The sequence below is a fragment of the Antedon bifida genome, chromosome 11 (assembly GCF_963402885.1).
Source record: "Antedon bifida chromosome 11, ecAntBifi1.1, whole genome shotgun sequence".
Lineage (NCBI taxonomy): Eukaryota > Metazoa > Echinodermata > Crinoidea > Comatulida > Antedonidae > Antedon > Antedon bifida.
In genome coordinates this window covers 3,280,726-3,296,704 of record NC_136236.1, presented here as the reverse complement: position 1 = coordinate 3,296,704, position 15,979 = coordinate 3,280,726, and the positions used below count along the sequence as shown (strand labels likewise).

General features: G+C 34.9%; 2 protein-coding genes across 4 annotated transcripts; both read left to right on the top strand.

Annotated features, from left to right (window-relative positions):
- The first annotated feature begins 91 nt into the window (after positions 1-91).
- LOC144855809 (protein SSUH2 homolog) lies at positions 92-7,448 on the top strand. Its single transcript, XM_078713750.1, has 12 exons — positions 92-254; positions 882-1,263; positions 1,393-1,529; positions 1,632-1,761; positions 1,866-1,926; positions 2,817-2,941; positions 3,071-3,133; positions 3,363-3,562; positions 3,722-3,814; positions 4,234-4,336; positions 4,664-4,768; positions 5,178-7,448. The coding sequence occupies exons 1-12, from the start codon at positions 184-186 to the stop codon at positions 5,322-5,324; spliced, it is 1,617 nt and encodes a 538-aa protein (XP_078569876.1). The 5' UTR covers positions 92-183; the 3' UTR covers positions 5,325-7,448.
- Positions 7,449-8,547: 1,099 nt separating this feature from the next.
- Positions 8,548-15,796, top strand: LOC144855522 (5-hydroxytryptamine receptor 4-like). 3 transcript variants are annotated; one of them, XM_078713411.1, is made up of 4 exons: positions 8,548-8,957; positions 12,155-13,071; positions 13,530-13,728; positions 14,662-15,796. In XM_078713411.1, the coding sequence occupies exons 2-4, from the start codon at positions 12,214-12,216 to the stop codon at positions 15,036-15,038; spliced, it is 1,434 nt and encodes a 477-aa protein (XP_078569537.1). In that variant the 5' UTR covers positions 8,548-8,957; positions 12,155-12,213; the 3' UTR covers positions 15,039-15,796. The 3 variants fall into 3 exon arrangements, with proteins under 3 accessions (XP_078569537.1, XP_078569535.1, XP_078569536.1); XM_078713409.1 differs by lacking the exon at positions 8,548-8,957 and adding an exon at positions 9,930-10,232; XM_078713410.1 differs by lacking the exon at positions 8,548-8,957 and adding an exon at positions 10,379-10,450.
- Positions 15,797-15,979: the final 183 nt, after the last annotated feature.

Genomic DNA, 15,979 nt, shown 5'->3' with positions numbered 1-15,979 from the left:
ATAAGTTATTTACTATAAATCATGTGATGCTGATGGATGTGCGTAAAAGCCCTACCACATGACCACACATGCTGTCCTAAAAGGTTTTTTTTGATTGCCAACAATTATAACAAAATCGCATAAATCGCAAAGAAATCACGTATGAACTTTGACATCTAAAGTTTAGAACGTGCTTAACTATTCATGTCATCGGAGGCTAACGAAAAAACACCGATTCTCGCAGCGACAGGTAGCGGCGGACAACAACAAAGCAGGTTAGTTTCCGGCTACAAATATGGGCCTAGCAATATGAATCTTGGCGTAAATGTCTAGTAATATTAGATTACAGGAAAGTCAGACTATGATTTTGTAGCGCTATGATAACGCTCTCCGAGCCGATTACGCAACCGCAAAATGTTAGCCTGGCATTGAGTGAGGTTGTGTAAGAGGATACCCGAGCACCAAGGGGTGGGCTGTACTGGCGTGCGACGGTACCTGTTCCTTCCTAGCTAATACTTTTACTGATATCCGGTTCATTATGATTTCCGTTCTATTGTGCAATAGAGGAGGTGTATTACAATTTGAAAATATACTAAGCAAGATTGTCAATATTGTACAGGCAACACTTAGTAGTGGTAGTAGGTTAAGTGGTTTATTAAATATTATTACTATTAGAGCACTCCAGAGCATAATAAAATAAGGTAAGACAGGTCTGTGTGGGATGTCAATAAATCTTAAGTGTGGTCTCCTTTTACTAGGCCTACTGTTAAGTTTGACTTGCTTTGCTTTGGACTGGTATAAAATTATAGGCCTACCATATTTTTTACACAAATCATTTTTAATTATAAAGTTATCGTATATCATGCATATATTTATAATAAATATTTCTTGTTTATCTACAGTATGTACTCACAACAACAAGGCTACCCTCAAGCTGGGGCACACCCAGGGCAACAGCAGCCAGGTGGCTACCAGCAGCAGGGTGGGGGATACCCTCCACAGCAAGGCGGCGGCTATCCACCACAGCAGGGCGGCGGCTATCCACCACAACAAGGCGGTGGCTATCCACCACAGCAAGGCGGTTATCCACCACAACAAGGCGGTGGCTATCCACCACAAGGCGGCGCCTATCCACCACAACAAGGTGGCTATCCACCACAACCAGCAGCTCAACCCAATGCTCCACCAGCTGGGGGTGCACCACTGCCTGGTGGTGATGTGGATGAACCTACTTACAAAGGGGACATTCCATCTGAAGATGTGGCGGAAAACCAGAATGCACAGGTTTGTATTCTCTAAACCAGCCAATCAGGACTCAGATATGTTATCACTAGGATAATAAGTTGTTAATAGCCAATGTGCTATTTTTAGACACTTACAAGATAACAATTATTTTATTCATTCAACTTGTAGGCCCCACAAGCTACAGCGCCACCAGTTGAGAAAATGGATCAAATATCGGGCTACAACACTATGTCACAACCACTTCCGCCACCAACTTATGATGAATCCGTCGCAAACCAACCTCCGCAGAGGCAGGCTGTTTCAACGTATGTTTAATATCATACATTATTGTACTTCAGATTACCTTGTGTAATTTGCTTTAATTTGTATTTCTCAATTACATATTGTAACCACTCTGTTTTTTGCAGAATGCCAAATATCACAGAGGAACAGGCAAGAGAAGCCCTCTTACAGTTTGTGTCTGAGAACTGCTGCTATGGCAAAAAACCAGCTCAAGAGTTACTCTTCACTGACATCTCACACTCCAGTGCATTCCATGTAAGACTCTCCGTTTTTCGTAGGTTTAATTGTGTGATGCATGTGGTTATTAAACCCTGGTGCAAAAAAAAAATTGTTTAACCTTTGGATTTTTTTTTTCATAGTATACTTTAGAAACCTTTACAGAGAACAGAAAGACGGACTGGGCTTATGAACCATTCCGAGGTGAGTATATTGAGATGTTATACAACTAGAGGGTCAACTCTTCATGTTGGCCTTGCTTTTTGAGCTGTGTTTAAGTTGACTATCTAGCTGTAATGTAATACCTCTATGACATTTAAGTATAGATATGACAATATTTATGTAAATACTAACTACATAACATTTTGTAAGATCTGACATAGCCATTGTATTATATGCTTATAACTATAATCATAAACTATTCTTATATGGATTTATGAAATGATAATTAGTAGCATGGCTACCATTTCTATAAATAAAAGATTTTTTATTTTGGGAGATGTTTACAAATGTCTTCTTCTAATCTTCAAACATAAATTGCTGTTTTGGTTTCTGTGACGTAAATACTGTATAATCAAGAGTCTTTATATATCTGTTGAATATTTATTTGGTTTCAATATTTTTTTTTATTTCCTGTTCCTTTTCTTACATACAGAAAAACGTTTTTGAGATTGAAAAAATTATAATTTTAAGATGTATTGTCCCCAAAAACATGGAAAATGAAGATTATTAAAATCAGATATTGAATAGGCCATTTTGTAGTTTTAACAAAGTTATTCACTAAAATCACAAAAAATGAAAATAATGTTTTTCACTTGTAAAATCAAAAAATAAACAATTAAATTCAACCAAAACCCAATTGACTGGCAGCCAATTTGACTATTTTTTGCTTTAAATTACAGTTTTTCAGGTATTTTTTTTTTTTATCAAATTTTTGGTAAGTGAAACTACTATGTGACATTAAAATGGCATATTCTACAAACAATTTAAAAAAATACATTTTTTAGGTTGACAGTATATATTTAATCGTGATAAATTACTAAATTTTAGTTCTGATTTTTTTTTTTTATTGTGTTGTATGTGTTTAATTTCAGGTCAGCCCATTGATAGTCCAGCGAACGGACCCGCTCCTGGCCCATGGAACATCCCTGCAGCGCCACCATTCCTATTCAAGCAACATGTGATGAAAATCGAAGTGCCTCATTCGGCGTCCGTCAAGGTACAGAAATAAAAAAAGTTGAAAAAATCAGAATTTCAACATACATATTTTGAGGAGATTATAAATTATTCCTGCCCAGAGTTTTGTTTTTAAATTACGTACATTATGATTATTTTTTCTTGTTCTTAGCCTTGTCATGACTGCCATGGTATTGGGAGAAGGAGGTGTCACATGTGCGTTGGGCGTGGTCGGGTAAGTACGTCGTTTTTAAAGCTATGATACAGCTTTAGTAATTGTATGTATGCAGAAGAGGTTAGAGTAGGGCCTGTCAAACAAGACATTGTTCAGCTGCATGATATATATATATATATAATAGACCTTTTCCCAACTTTTAAACATAATTCAGTTGTAAAAATCTTGGTAATTTTAATAATTGTTAATTTGTGTTTAAATACACTATCCAATTTTTGTTTTGTTGTAGCTTCGTTGCAACTTCTGTAGCGGAACTGGACGCACCTTGGTTGCAGATCATCACCACCATGGTGGACATCATGGAGGGCATCATGGTGGACACCATGGAGGTCATCATGGTGGACATCACGGAGGTCATCATGGAGGTCATCACGGGGGAGGTCATCACCATGAACCGTGCCACCACTGCTCAGGTTTAGGGCGTAGAAGGTAAGTTTTCGAGGTACACAGTAAATGAATAACTGCTTCTCTTTTGATTGAACTTTGACATTTAATTGAACTTTGACATAGTGCCAAAAATATAGCACTTGTAAGCTAACTACTGTATATCTTTACATATGATTATGACATGTATTCTTCCTCCTTCAGATGCCACACCTGCCACGGGCATGGCCAGATTAAATGTAAGACATGCGACGGCCACGCCAACCTAAAGTGTTTTATTCAGTTGACAGCGACATGGTAAGGATTCTGCCTATAAATGATTCCACATTGCACAACATCTCCACACTTATATGTTATACAGTAGAACACCTATCAAGACGACTCAACCAAGTTACCATAATAGTGTTATAGTAATGTCTCCTGAATAGGGGCTGCCCATTGTGATAAAACGTATACTATATTGCCCCCTCATTTGTTCTGTACGTTGTTAAATGCCTTGTATGAATACTGTACAGTATATACAGATTGCCACATATTTAGACAGTAAATAAATTCCCTATTGACAATCTTAGCAGCACACCTCAATAAAAATAATATTAGTTGTATTGGTAGTGTATTGTAAATAGTATTGTTGTTAGTGTAAGTTCTCGGTGCAAAAACAGTTATTTCTGAGCTGATTTGCTAATTGTCTGCTTTTCATGTCTTGTCTTATTTAGGAAGAACCATGTTGATGAGCATGTGGTTGAAAGAACAGCTCTACCAGAGGAATTGATCAAACAAGTCACTGGAGAAATAGCTCTTAAGGAGGAGCAGTCAAGAGTAAGGATACAAGATACACCATACAGTGGCGTAACACAGAGGCCTGAGCCCCCCTGGTTTATGAACCCTAAGTGGCCCTCCAAAGCTGGAGGCCTTGGGCGGTTTTAGCCTGTTTCGACATATTTTGATTCCTGTTTTCCTCTGGGTGCTGCTTAGGGGCCTCCATAAGCTCCCGGGCCCCTGGGTTTAGCCAGTGAGCGCTCATAGCCGTTATGCCACTGACACCATAGTTTTAATAGTAGGGTGCAGGAAGGGGATGAAAAACTTTTGAGTTAAGTTGACTTCCAGTTTGACAATAAAGTTGTCTTCTCTTTTTTTTGTTCTCAGGTGTGGCCATTGAATCAGTTCCCAGATAATAACATCAACCAGGCCTCACAGCAGCTCGTCAATCGCAGCTTATCAAGTCATCAAATGGCGAGAATCGTAATGATGGTACGTACCCAAAAAACTAGATCCTTTATAACATTTTTTTTTTCCATAGATCCCTTATAAGAGGACAATTTTTGGGACCCAACTAAGTTTTCTCTGAACAAGGGTTGGCTGTAGTGTTAAAGTGTTTGTTACTACAAGAAGGTGTCCTCTTAAGGGAGGAGTTCTTCTGTATTCCAAATAAAACTGGATCAAAGTACATAATAAAAATTAACTGCATAGGCCAACTACCAACCAATAATTTGTAGTCGCGACTCTACAGCTCACTATGTCAGTTGTCGGTGAACACTAAATTTGAGCACGCGACTACAGCCATGTATATGGCCTTGTTAAGAACCTAACCCATGGAATTTCTTAAATCAGTATTGTAGTTTATATTATGTATTAAATTATTGTCTTTTCTAATATTCAGCGTCAGCAAGTCCGTGTGATACCGGTGGCCGAGGCCAACTACCAATGGCAGAACAAGATGGGTCACTTCCACGTTTACGGCTTCGAACACAAAGTCTACGCCCCCGACTATCCACAACAATGCTGTGGTTGCTGTACTATCATATAACAATGTTACTATACTATGTTGATGTGATGAGGTTGTGTCGTATATAGTTTTTGTTTCTGGTAATCTTCTATCCTAAAAAGAAATTAAGGTTACAGCTAAAACGTTTACTTGAATGAATTTCAGTACGAAATTTTACAATTCTGGATAAAAAAAAAAGCTGTTTAAACAGTAGTTTATTTCTACTTAGTTGATTAGTTATCGATCGGAGATATTAATTATTGTTTTTTTTTATTTCACAAAATAGTAATTAATTTTCGATTTACTTTCCAATTCAAATTCTAATTTCTCTATAAGACATACTGTACTGCATTAGAAATTGACTGAAGCAAGGACGAAACACAGTCACTTTTCCTAATTAATTTCTAGAACTTGATTAAAATTGATTTTAAGAAACATTTTTTATTGATATCATGTATTGGAATGAATTAAACATAGCAATATTTAGACCAAAGATGAGAATTTGTAATCGTCCCGTCAATTTTTAATATATTAAAATAAAATTTACGTGAAGTTTGTCCTCCAAACTGACCATACTTTTGTATAAGCCGATGGGTTTGTGGGTGGGCTTATTACTGAATATAGTGGGTTGCTATCATGGCCAATAGCACATTTCTAAGTGTGGGGTTGGGCAGGAAGTACATAGGAACTAGTAACATAATTAATTCTCTTTGTTTAATGTATAGAGTAAATGGCAAAATGTACTTAACTCTAGCTGTCCAATCAAAAGCTTGATATTGATGTACATTATAACATAAATATTAGTGTTAAAATCAATTGATAACAGTTTTATTTATAATACAAATAACTATAGAACTGCAGTAGCTATACTTATGTGATGAAGTGATATATTAAAATTATAATTGCATACATAATATAATATTTGTTAAACATGAATTATCATGTTTGTTTGAATTTGTACTTATTTTCAATATTCATAATGTATATAACATAAATAAATAATCTTAAATTAGTATATACAGTAGAACCGCATAACTCTATTATTGCGACACATTCCCATGAAACAAACAAGGGGAAATATATGTTTTAAAACTTCGGCTAATTCATATTTAGGGGAAGCCACTATTAAGTTTGTTTGGTCCTAATGGTGTCCCCTAAATAGAGGTTTTACTGTATAGTATAATGCATTGATTATGTACTAAGGTAGTTCCAACTCTTTGTACAAACTTATAAAACTTTACGCAAAAGAAATGCACCTTTAATTTGTATGTTCAATTCCAAATTAATTAATGATTGCTCCACATACATTTTAATTTTAGAAATTAGAATTTTAAAATAAAATTAGTATGCACATTTATTGCGGATTTAATTAGTCTCATACTGTATATATGTTTAAATTTATTTTTTAATTAATGCAAAGAAAAAGTATTGGAAATGCATGTGGTATATCACTACTGTACTTACTGTAATCCTTATATAATATAATTATATTATAGTTATCTGTTAATGTATTTGTACTACTTATAAATATAAGAAATGTTCAATGTAGAGTTAATTTGATAGGAATGATAGTATTATGTGGTAAAATTGAGTTAAAGATATATTGTCCCCCTAAAAAAATATTTTTTTAAATTTTTTTGTTGAATATGTTATTTTAATGTCACATAATAGTTATTCACTCTCACAAAAAATTGGGTCTGAAAAAAATGTATTTACCTGAGAAAAATGTAATTTAAAGCAAAAAATGGTCAAATTGTCTGGAAGACAATGAGTTTTTGGGTAATTTAACTGTTTATTTTGTCTTTTTATAGGTGAAATAATTTTTTTCCCCCGTTTTTTTTCTTATGGAAGTGAACAACTTCATTAAAACTGCAAAATGGCCTATTCAAAGTCCGATTTTAAAAATCTTTATTTTTCATGATTTTGGGGGACAATACATCTTTAAGCTCTGTCTACACTATCTCTGTCTACTAGTTTGACAAAGTCAAAGTGTGATGTGGCAAAATATGATAGTGATATGACCAAATATGGTAGTGATGTGACATCATCATGTCCATATATGGGCACATCACATTTTTTGTCACATAAAGTTTGATAGTATAGACAGAGCTTTAGATACATTTTATAATCAAATTCTGAAATTTTATAATAAATTTTAAAAATCAATGTTTTCGATAATCATTCTTAAATTTATTTGTTTTATGTTAATTTGAATATCATAGACTTTACGACTTTTAAGTAATATTTTGGAAAATGCCCAAATTTGGAATATTAATGATAAATATCATCAGTTTCTATTTGAGGTTTTGAAAAGTGTAACACCTGTTATTTGGAAGATGATAGGTAAACATCAATGTTTGAACAATTTATTCCAGATTGTCTCAGCAAATAAGCATATTTTATAATACGTAGACCCTTCTTCATCCAGATCCAACCAGCAAAGTGTCACCTGGATAGTGTTAACACGTTTGTTTTAATGTCCCCTTATTAGAGGTTCACTTCAAAAGCAATATAATACATAAATGTAACATCAAGTCAATGTGTGTCAAATGTCAACGAATTTTCACCATGATCAAGGATTTTAGTTTTAAAATAAAATATACGTTATACTGTAATTACTTTGAAATAGGCCTCACACTTTAAATAATTGGATTCGACGTTTTATATAATAAAAAGGTTATTATTTAATATTGCATTAAGCACGTTGGTAGTATTTTAATCCAATTTCTAATTAAGCACATACATTTTAAGTAAATATAATCTGGTGTTCTTTTATCAAAATTGACTTTACGACCCAAGGGCGATTTCTTCATTGTCCAAATTAACCTGGTTTAAGCTAGGCAATCTAACAACATGATTCTGAGATCCGGAGATTAAAGAGTTTTGTCTGTGGCTGCGACACATCAGTGGGGAATAGTATAGTACAGTAAAGTTGGTATTTGTCGCAGCCAGACATAAGATCAAATGACTGTTACGAGTTCCTATCTTGTCAAGGCGATCTCAGCGTCCTGTTGTTAGATTACCTTGATTGAAGGGTACCTTGATTGAAGGGAACAAGCTCCGGAGATCAAAGTATTCATCTGTGGCTGCGACACGATCAGTTCCTTACACTGAGAACCGCGGCGGAGAATATGTATAGTATTGTTGGTGTTTGTCGCAGCCAGACATATGATCAAAGGACTGTTACGAGTTCCTATCTTGTCAAAGCGAGCTCAGTGTCATGTTGTTAGATTGCCTTGATTGAACAAACCGTTAACATTTTTATGAATTTTAATCGACTACTCTCATAATTTCATCCATGATTCATTTTAACTGTTTATTTCTCACTTGTCAATTATTAATGTCCTTAGAATTAAAACCACAATAGCAAAGTTTCACTTTATTTACACTGTATGGAAACAACTAACCATTTTATTCAATTGTCCAATCGATGTTGGCTAACAGCTAATTGAATTGACTTTAATAAATCAACACAAACCCTTTTGTTATCGATGAAATCATTCACTTAGAGGTAAAGTTGTTTACATTTTCGATTGCTTAACTAAGGCCTCTATAGAACCAGCGCATTAACCCTTACAACCTAATCAAAATTGTCTCATTATTAATAAGTGCATTTTATAAAGCTCACATCGTTGCATAATTTTTTTATATCGACAGCTCAATTGCATCAAGAAGGTAGGTTTAATTTGTCATGCACTTTTATATTACATATGGGTTTTTACCAAAACCAATTTTATTTTTCTAATTTTCTACTGAAAAAATAATTGATCGATTTGTTTTTCAATCATCATTTGCTTTATTCCTCACTAAGACACAGAAAGTAGATTTTCTGATTGTCTTGGTTCTTTATCTTTAATGTTGGCTAAAGAACTTAAGTCGTAACAAACCTTTTTTTTTATTGATGGAAGTTCAATCACATCAATAAGGTAGGTTGATATTTTTGTGCACTGTTAAAATTATGTTTATTTTACATTATTATTTAATATCATTTCTACTCGAGAGCGTTAATAATATCGACATTTCTCTTATTTTTCCTCCTATATATGTTTTAGTCAGAATTAGATGTACAAAGTATTCTATGTCTTAAGTTATTTTATTTCTCATTTATATGGTGAAACGTGTACCTCCGCAATGTTCACTCTGATTAAACCTTTTAAGTTTCGCGACATGTCTTATGTTATAGTACATACATCTAATCTTTCAAGCGAATTACTAAAATCGTTTTCATCAATATAATTTTTTTTTAAAGTTACGAATGAAAATAATTCGATCCGGTTAGTATTTTTCTGTTTGAAAATCGTGTAAGGCCCACGAATGTATAAACTTAGATACCTCCATGGTCGGCCCTAATTATGTATATCCACGCGTGTGTTATTACAACAGTATAGACCTAAAACGATCTTCTTGTAGTCTGCTAAGCCCCAATCGTGTCTTTGAACATGGATCCATGCTTTGAATGACAGTGTAAATGTTCCTCAACGACAAAAGGTGTGCATACCATTCTTCAACATGTGAGTAGCAACTGAATAGAAATTAAATAAACGGCGTGTACAGTTTAATATCCAATTGTGTACAAAGAGCTCCCATTGTTTGTCTGGTGCCCCGCGGTGGATCGATTGGGTCTACAAGGACAATAGCAAGCCTCACACGAAATTTGATCACACTTCGGGCCTGTATTGTCGTCCGTAAATCGAGCGAACAACAACTCACGAACGTTAAACATTTGATATACCTTCTTAACTCTTCGTGGTTTTTAAGAATGATTAATAATTAATGATGACTTATTGTACTAAGAGTTATTATTACCGGAAAATTTATGCGGATATTTAGAAATATTTGTACTGATAAGGATCTAGTACACATTGGCTGTTGAAATTATGGAGTTACGCAGTTCGAAAGCAAATACGTCAAGTGTACCAGCAAAACTCTACATCGCTTGTAACTTCCAAGGTAGCTTTACAATTTGTGGTTCATACATACACATTCTTCATAATGTAAACACATTCGTTTAATAAGGTTTGTTTTTGTTAGCACTGGATTGTATTAGGCCTATCTGTGAAACTTGTATGTATTTACGGCACCATGATCTGGTAACCCATGATCTTACCTTGGATCGCAGGGTTGAAATTGGGTCTTCCTCCTCCACGATCCTCAACATGCCCTCAAAGGTAGGATATCTGCATTTTCTACAGCTTAGGATTCAGTGGAAAAACATCTTGAAGAATGTATTCGGCATTTTATGAATTATCGAATACTTATGATATATGCCACTAATGTTTTGTTAACTTTCAACGTTTTCAACTTTCAAACTAAACTTCCTTAAATTTGTTTTACTGTTTGTATTGAAATCGAAATATTAAAACATCTTTTTTTTTTTATATAATTAAGGACGTTATTGGAAACGTTATGCCGTGACGTTTGTGAGTGCAATACAGTACATCACTGGTATTCGGCCTCTGTAGGCCCACGTATCGAGTCTAAAATTAATTAACCCGGACAACAAACTCTCTGATTAGTTGAGTTTATGGCTATGTTGACGGATTTTGTTGGTAATAGTGGGCCTATTCAGAGATGTAATTGTTGGTTGTCCGTTAACATAGCACGACCAGTAAGCTCCATGATTTCCTCGGTACCACATCCTTTTCCGTTTGGCGTGTTTTTTTTTAGTAGGCCTAAACCATGGAGTAAAGAACTCCATGCCTAAACGCTTCTTTAAAAAGCTTGGCTGCAAACACCTTTGACTGGCCTACATAACTATATTATTCTTGAAACTTAGCACTGTGGTAATGGATTTTGCGTAAATTGAATTTTGCATGTTCATGTTCCTTCATATTGATTTTACTTATGGATTCACAATAGTGAACTGTATTTTGTGATGTAGGCTGAGACACGGTTTCCAATTCTTTATTCTTAATTGATTTACTTCTTACTTAATTGATGTGAATTCTATAAAGTTATCAAACAGATCGAAACGTTGGAGACAGCACAGTGACCAAATTGAGGAATCTAAAGCTCTGTCAACACTATCAAACTTTATGTGACAAAAAAATGTGATGTACCCATATATGGACATGGTGATTTCATATCACTACCATATTTAGGCATATCACTACCATATTTGGGCACATCAAACGTGAAGTTTGACAGTGTAGACAGAGCTTTACTGTACGATGAAGTGGTGATATTAAATAAACTTTTATTATTCAGACACAGATATCAAAGTGTTTCTTTTCTTATCCTAAAAATATCTCCCGAACTACTACTACTACTACAATAAAAAGAGCCTATAGTGCGAATTTGAAATGTATAATCACTTGTTCTCAGTCAACTCGGGCCCCGATTACAACTCGGTTCCTCGTCAATTCGCGGTTCCTTGTCAATTCGGTCTCGAGTCGACTCGGTCTCGAGTCGACTCGGTCCCGAGGCCAATCGTATACAATCAGCATGGATTCAATATCATTACGTATTTAATTCCAAGCTATACAGCACATAACATTGTTATTAATATTCGAATAATACGTAATTGACCGTACCAATTGTTATGAGGTAAATTAATTGATTTAGATTAATTCAATGATACGTTTAATATGGAGTATTATCATTTTCTACATGGTGTTACATAATTGTAATACCAGCTGGTATTTGTTTTGTTTGTAGACTGACAGAAGAGAAATGTTCAGTGATACAGTGAAATAAACTAAATAAAACAATCTGTAGTATGATTGAGGAATAGTCGCTTCAATCGAGATTCGAATGTTCTGCTTTATTTATGTTCATACTTTACTGCAAAGGGCGTTTTCATTATGTCTTTTTCAAGTTGATTGATATGTATATACAGTAGTATGAATAATAAAGTTTTATTTTTTTTGTAGATGCCCTAACGGAAGAACTATAATTTCGTCAAATGCATCGAGACACAAACTGGTGAGATATGGATCTGGTGACTGAGGCTGACGTAGTATACACTCTGGTGAACTCTACCGATGGCACAGACAGCTTAGACAGTTTGTCATACATTTTAACTCCATCAGAAGTCAGGGCGAACAGTATATTCTATGGCTTCATGATACCTTTAGCAATATGTGGCAACATAATGTCAATTGCTGTTTCATCAAAAATTCTCAGACATCGTAAAAGTTATACGGACCTTTTAATGGGATTCCTAGCGTTTAGCGATCTACTGAATATCTTCGGCATACATACGTTCTCAATAATCAGTCTCGTAGCCGGGCATTGGGTCGGTGGTATTTACATCTGTGGCGTCCAATATTACATGGCATGGTCCTGCTTAAAGTTTTCCTTTTTTATACTAGTGATGCTAACCGTGGATCGATACATCGCTCTTGTTAAACCGTTACAATACCGATCTCTGGTCACAACGTTTAGAATAAAACTCGGAATTTTCGGAACGTTTGTGTTCAGCTTCGGCAGTACTCTTGTGACGGTTATCGGGTTCTTAGACACTATTGGCATTGTAAAAGGATGGTACATATGCATGAACAACTGGTCGACTTCCTCCACATATTACGTGGCAATACTTGTAATATACGGATTAACTTACGTCGTTGGTCTTGCCGTATTTACGTACTGTAACATTATAGTAGCTGTGCAGTTGTGTCGGTATTCGACTAAATGTTGTTCCTGTCGTACGAAGGAACAGACAGCCGCTGACATGGTGCTGACGCAGAGTAAAACTTTGATAGGAAAACGCGCGAAAAAAGAGCGCAAGGCTGCCAGAATAATACTAATCATCAGTGGATTGTTTTTTCTTTTCTGGGGTCCTTATTTTGTAAGTACAATTTATTATACCGTAGGTCTTATTTCCTATTTCCTCATTAGCATCATCTTCAGCATGAGAATTATCATGTCATTGTTGTCGATCTTTCTATCATAATAATCATCATCGTCATCATCATCATCGTCATTATTATCGTCGTCATCATCGTCATCATCGTTGTCACCGTCATCATCATCATCATCATCATCATCATCATCATCATCATCATCATTATCATCATCATTATAATCATCATCATCAGCATCATCATCATCCTCCTCTTCATCATCATCATCGTAATCATCATCATCTTCTCGTCATCATCGTTGTCATCATCATCGTCATCTTCCTCCTCAACATCATCATCATCCTCATCATCATCGTTGTTACCATTAACTCTTTTATACATACTTTTTATTATACTATTCAATTATTTTAATTCCTTTTATTTTATTTAATGATTTTTTTAGGTAACAATTATATTGACACAGATTGGTAAACCTGCAGATCCAGAGATTACTGTAGCTGCTCTGCGACTGTTGTTCGCCAACGCATTTATCAACCCTGTTATCTACGCGTGTTTTAACGCTACCTACAGGAGAGGTTTTCTCTACTTCACTAAGTTGTTTCTGTATTATATTAGTTGCACAAGCTTTCCGAAACCTGAAGGTGCGTTGTTACACTTTATAAATTCATGTCTAATCTTTCCATTTGCGCGTTGATTGAGGCTAATCAACTAAAGTATTGTAGGCCTACACTAATAGTATATCTAAAACTCTGTCTACACTATCAAACTTTATGTGATGTGACCATAATGGACACGATGATGTCATATTACTACTATATTTGGGCACATCACTACCATATTTGGGCACATCACATTTTCATTGTCAAACTAGTTTGATAGTGTAGACAGAGCTTTAACACATACATACACTATGTATCTATGTTTTGATTTAATGAAAGCATTACAATCATTGAATGATGACGTCATTTGTATCTGAATTCGTACAATAGACTAGCAATAATTGTTTTGTATGCGTACTTTGTTACTGCAAATTGGAATACTAATTTACCACAGACAAAAACTCCTTGTGAAAATGTCCTTGCAATGGAATAAATTTGATTGAATTTATTTTTCTATTAAACTTGATTATGCCTCGTTTGACGTAGTTACTGCTGCCGTAATAAACACTAATTGATTATTTTTCAATGTGTTTATTTTTAAAATTAAGATAATTGTCTGGCCTAATTATTCTTAGACAAGCTTAGTGGTAAAGTATTGAAAACTCTTTTGTGAAGTGTTGATCATTCTGAATCCATTATGTAATTATCGATTTGAGTGAGAAATTGAAAGCAACAACGAGCAAGTGTAACTACATGTCTTAATTGACCAATCAAACTTTGTGAAAAATGTGATGTGCCCATATATGGACATGATGATGTCATATCACTACCATATTTGGGCATATCCCTACCCTATTTTTGTCAAACTAGTTTGATAGTGTAGCAGAGCTTAATGCTTCTCCTCACTACTTACTGACGACTTTTAAACAATTTTTTAAAATGTACTAAGAATTCGTAAATTGATCTTTCTTTCAGATGATAATATATTTTTTGAAAGAAAAAGTTGGCGCCAAGAGGTAATACGTCATGGAATGCGATCTAAGTCAATTACAGTTAACAATAACAGTAGCATCGGACCTGAATCCGACTCTCTTCCTGACGTCATACTTACGTCGTCTCCACGAAAAACACCACCTGAAGAGGTCCATGGATTGGACTTAGGGGTGAAGCAGAATGATGTTACGCTGGACTGCATTTCAGAGATGTTTTCTTCGATGACATCTGAAAACAATACACAGTATTGTTACGACAATAAGACTTGTGACGTGTCAGACGATTTGCATAATGATAGCGGAATATGTAATACGACTCATGAAACAGCAAATACAGAGTCGTTTGATACTCAACTTTAGGCCGCTATTTCTGTGTTTGATCTGCGAGCCTCTACATAGTTACCACCGCTTGAACGATCGAACTCTTTCACAACACACACGACTTATTTAACTACTGTATATGTATGTAAATAACGTAGGCTTAATGAATAATGTTAAACAAAGTAATGTGCAAGTTTTATCCACTGTTCTCATCCGTCCCCGCTACATTTCCCCGTATTGTACTACAATCGTGATTTCATTAGTAGGCCTACAATCTGATACGAATTAGTGACTTTTTTTACTGAAAATACATAATGCCGTGTGTGCATCCATCGTTTTGATTTAGTGTAATATAGATTTATATAATTGGAACATAATATATAAAATATGTGTTTTATTGTAACTATTATTATTATCATCAGTTTATCATAGTTTCGATATCTACTTTTATCAACTTCACATCTCTCTTCAAAAAGAATCTGTACGCGGAGCACAAGGATATAAAATAGAAATAAAATCACTAAAATGTTACATCTCATTCGTATGTTAATACACTGTGCTCAAGTGGACCCAATTTGGCGCCAGTGGAGCACAGCGATATAACTGAAATAAGTCACTAATGTTAATATCTTTTCGTATGTTAATAAACTGTGCTCAAGTGGACCCAATTTGAAACCAGTGGAGCACAGTGATATAAAATAGAAATAAGTTACTGAACTTTAATATCTTTTTGTATGTTCTATACATTGTACTCAAGTGGACCCAATATTGCGCCAGTGGAGCACAGATAACATGGAAATAAATGTTTCATTCGTATGTTAATACACTGTGCACACGTGGCCCCAATTTAGTGCTAGTGAAGCACAGTGATAAAAAATAAAAATATGTCACTGCATTTTAATATTTTTCGTATGTTAATACACTGTGCTCAAGTGGACCCAATTGGAGCACAGTGATGATATAAAATAGAAATAAGTCAC

Excerpts from the sequence above, each read along its gene's own strand:
- LOC144855809 (XM_078713750.1), top strand. The coding sequence starts at position 184 with ATGTCATCGGAGGCTAACGAAAAAACACCGATTCTCGCAGCGACAGGT. Across the intron at positions 255-881 it reads GGCGGACAACAACAAAGCAG|TATGTACTCACAACAACAAG; the intron begins GTTAGTTTCCGG and ends GTTTATCTACAG. Across the intron at positions 1,927-2,816 it reads GGCTTATGAACCATTCCGAG|GTCAGCCCATTGATAGTCCA; the intron begins GTGAGTATATTG and ends GTTTAATTTCAG.
- LOC144855522 (XM_078713411.1), top strand. The coding sequence starts at position 12,214 with ATGGATCTGGTGACTGAGGCTGACGTAGTATACACTCTGGTGAACTCT. Across the intron at positions 13,072-13,529 it reads TTTTCTGGGGTCCTTATTTT|GTAACAATTATATTGACACA; the intron begins GTAAGTACAATT and ends TGATTTTTTTAG. Across the intron at positions 13,729-14,661 it reads AAGCTTTCCGAAACCTGAAG|ATGATAATATATTTTTTGAA; the intron begins GTGCGTTGTTAC and ends TCTTTCTTTCAG.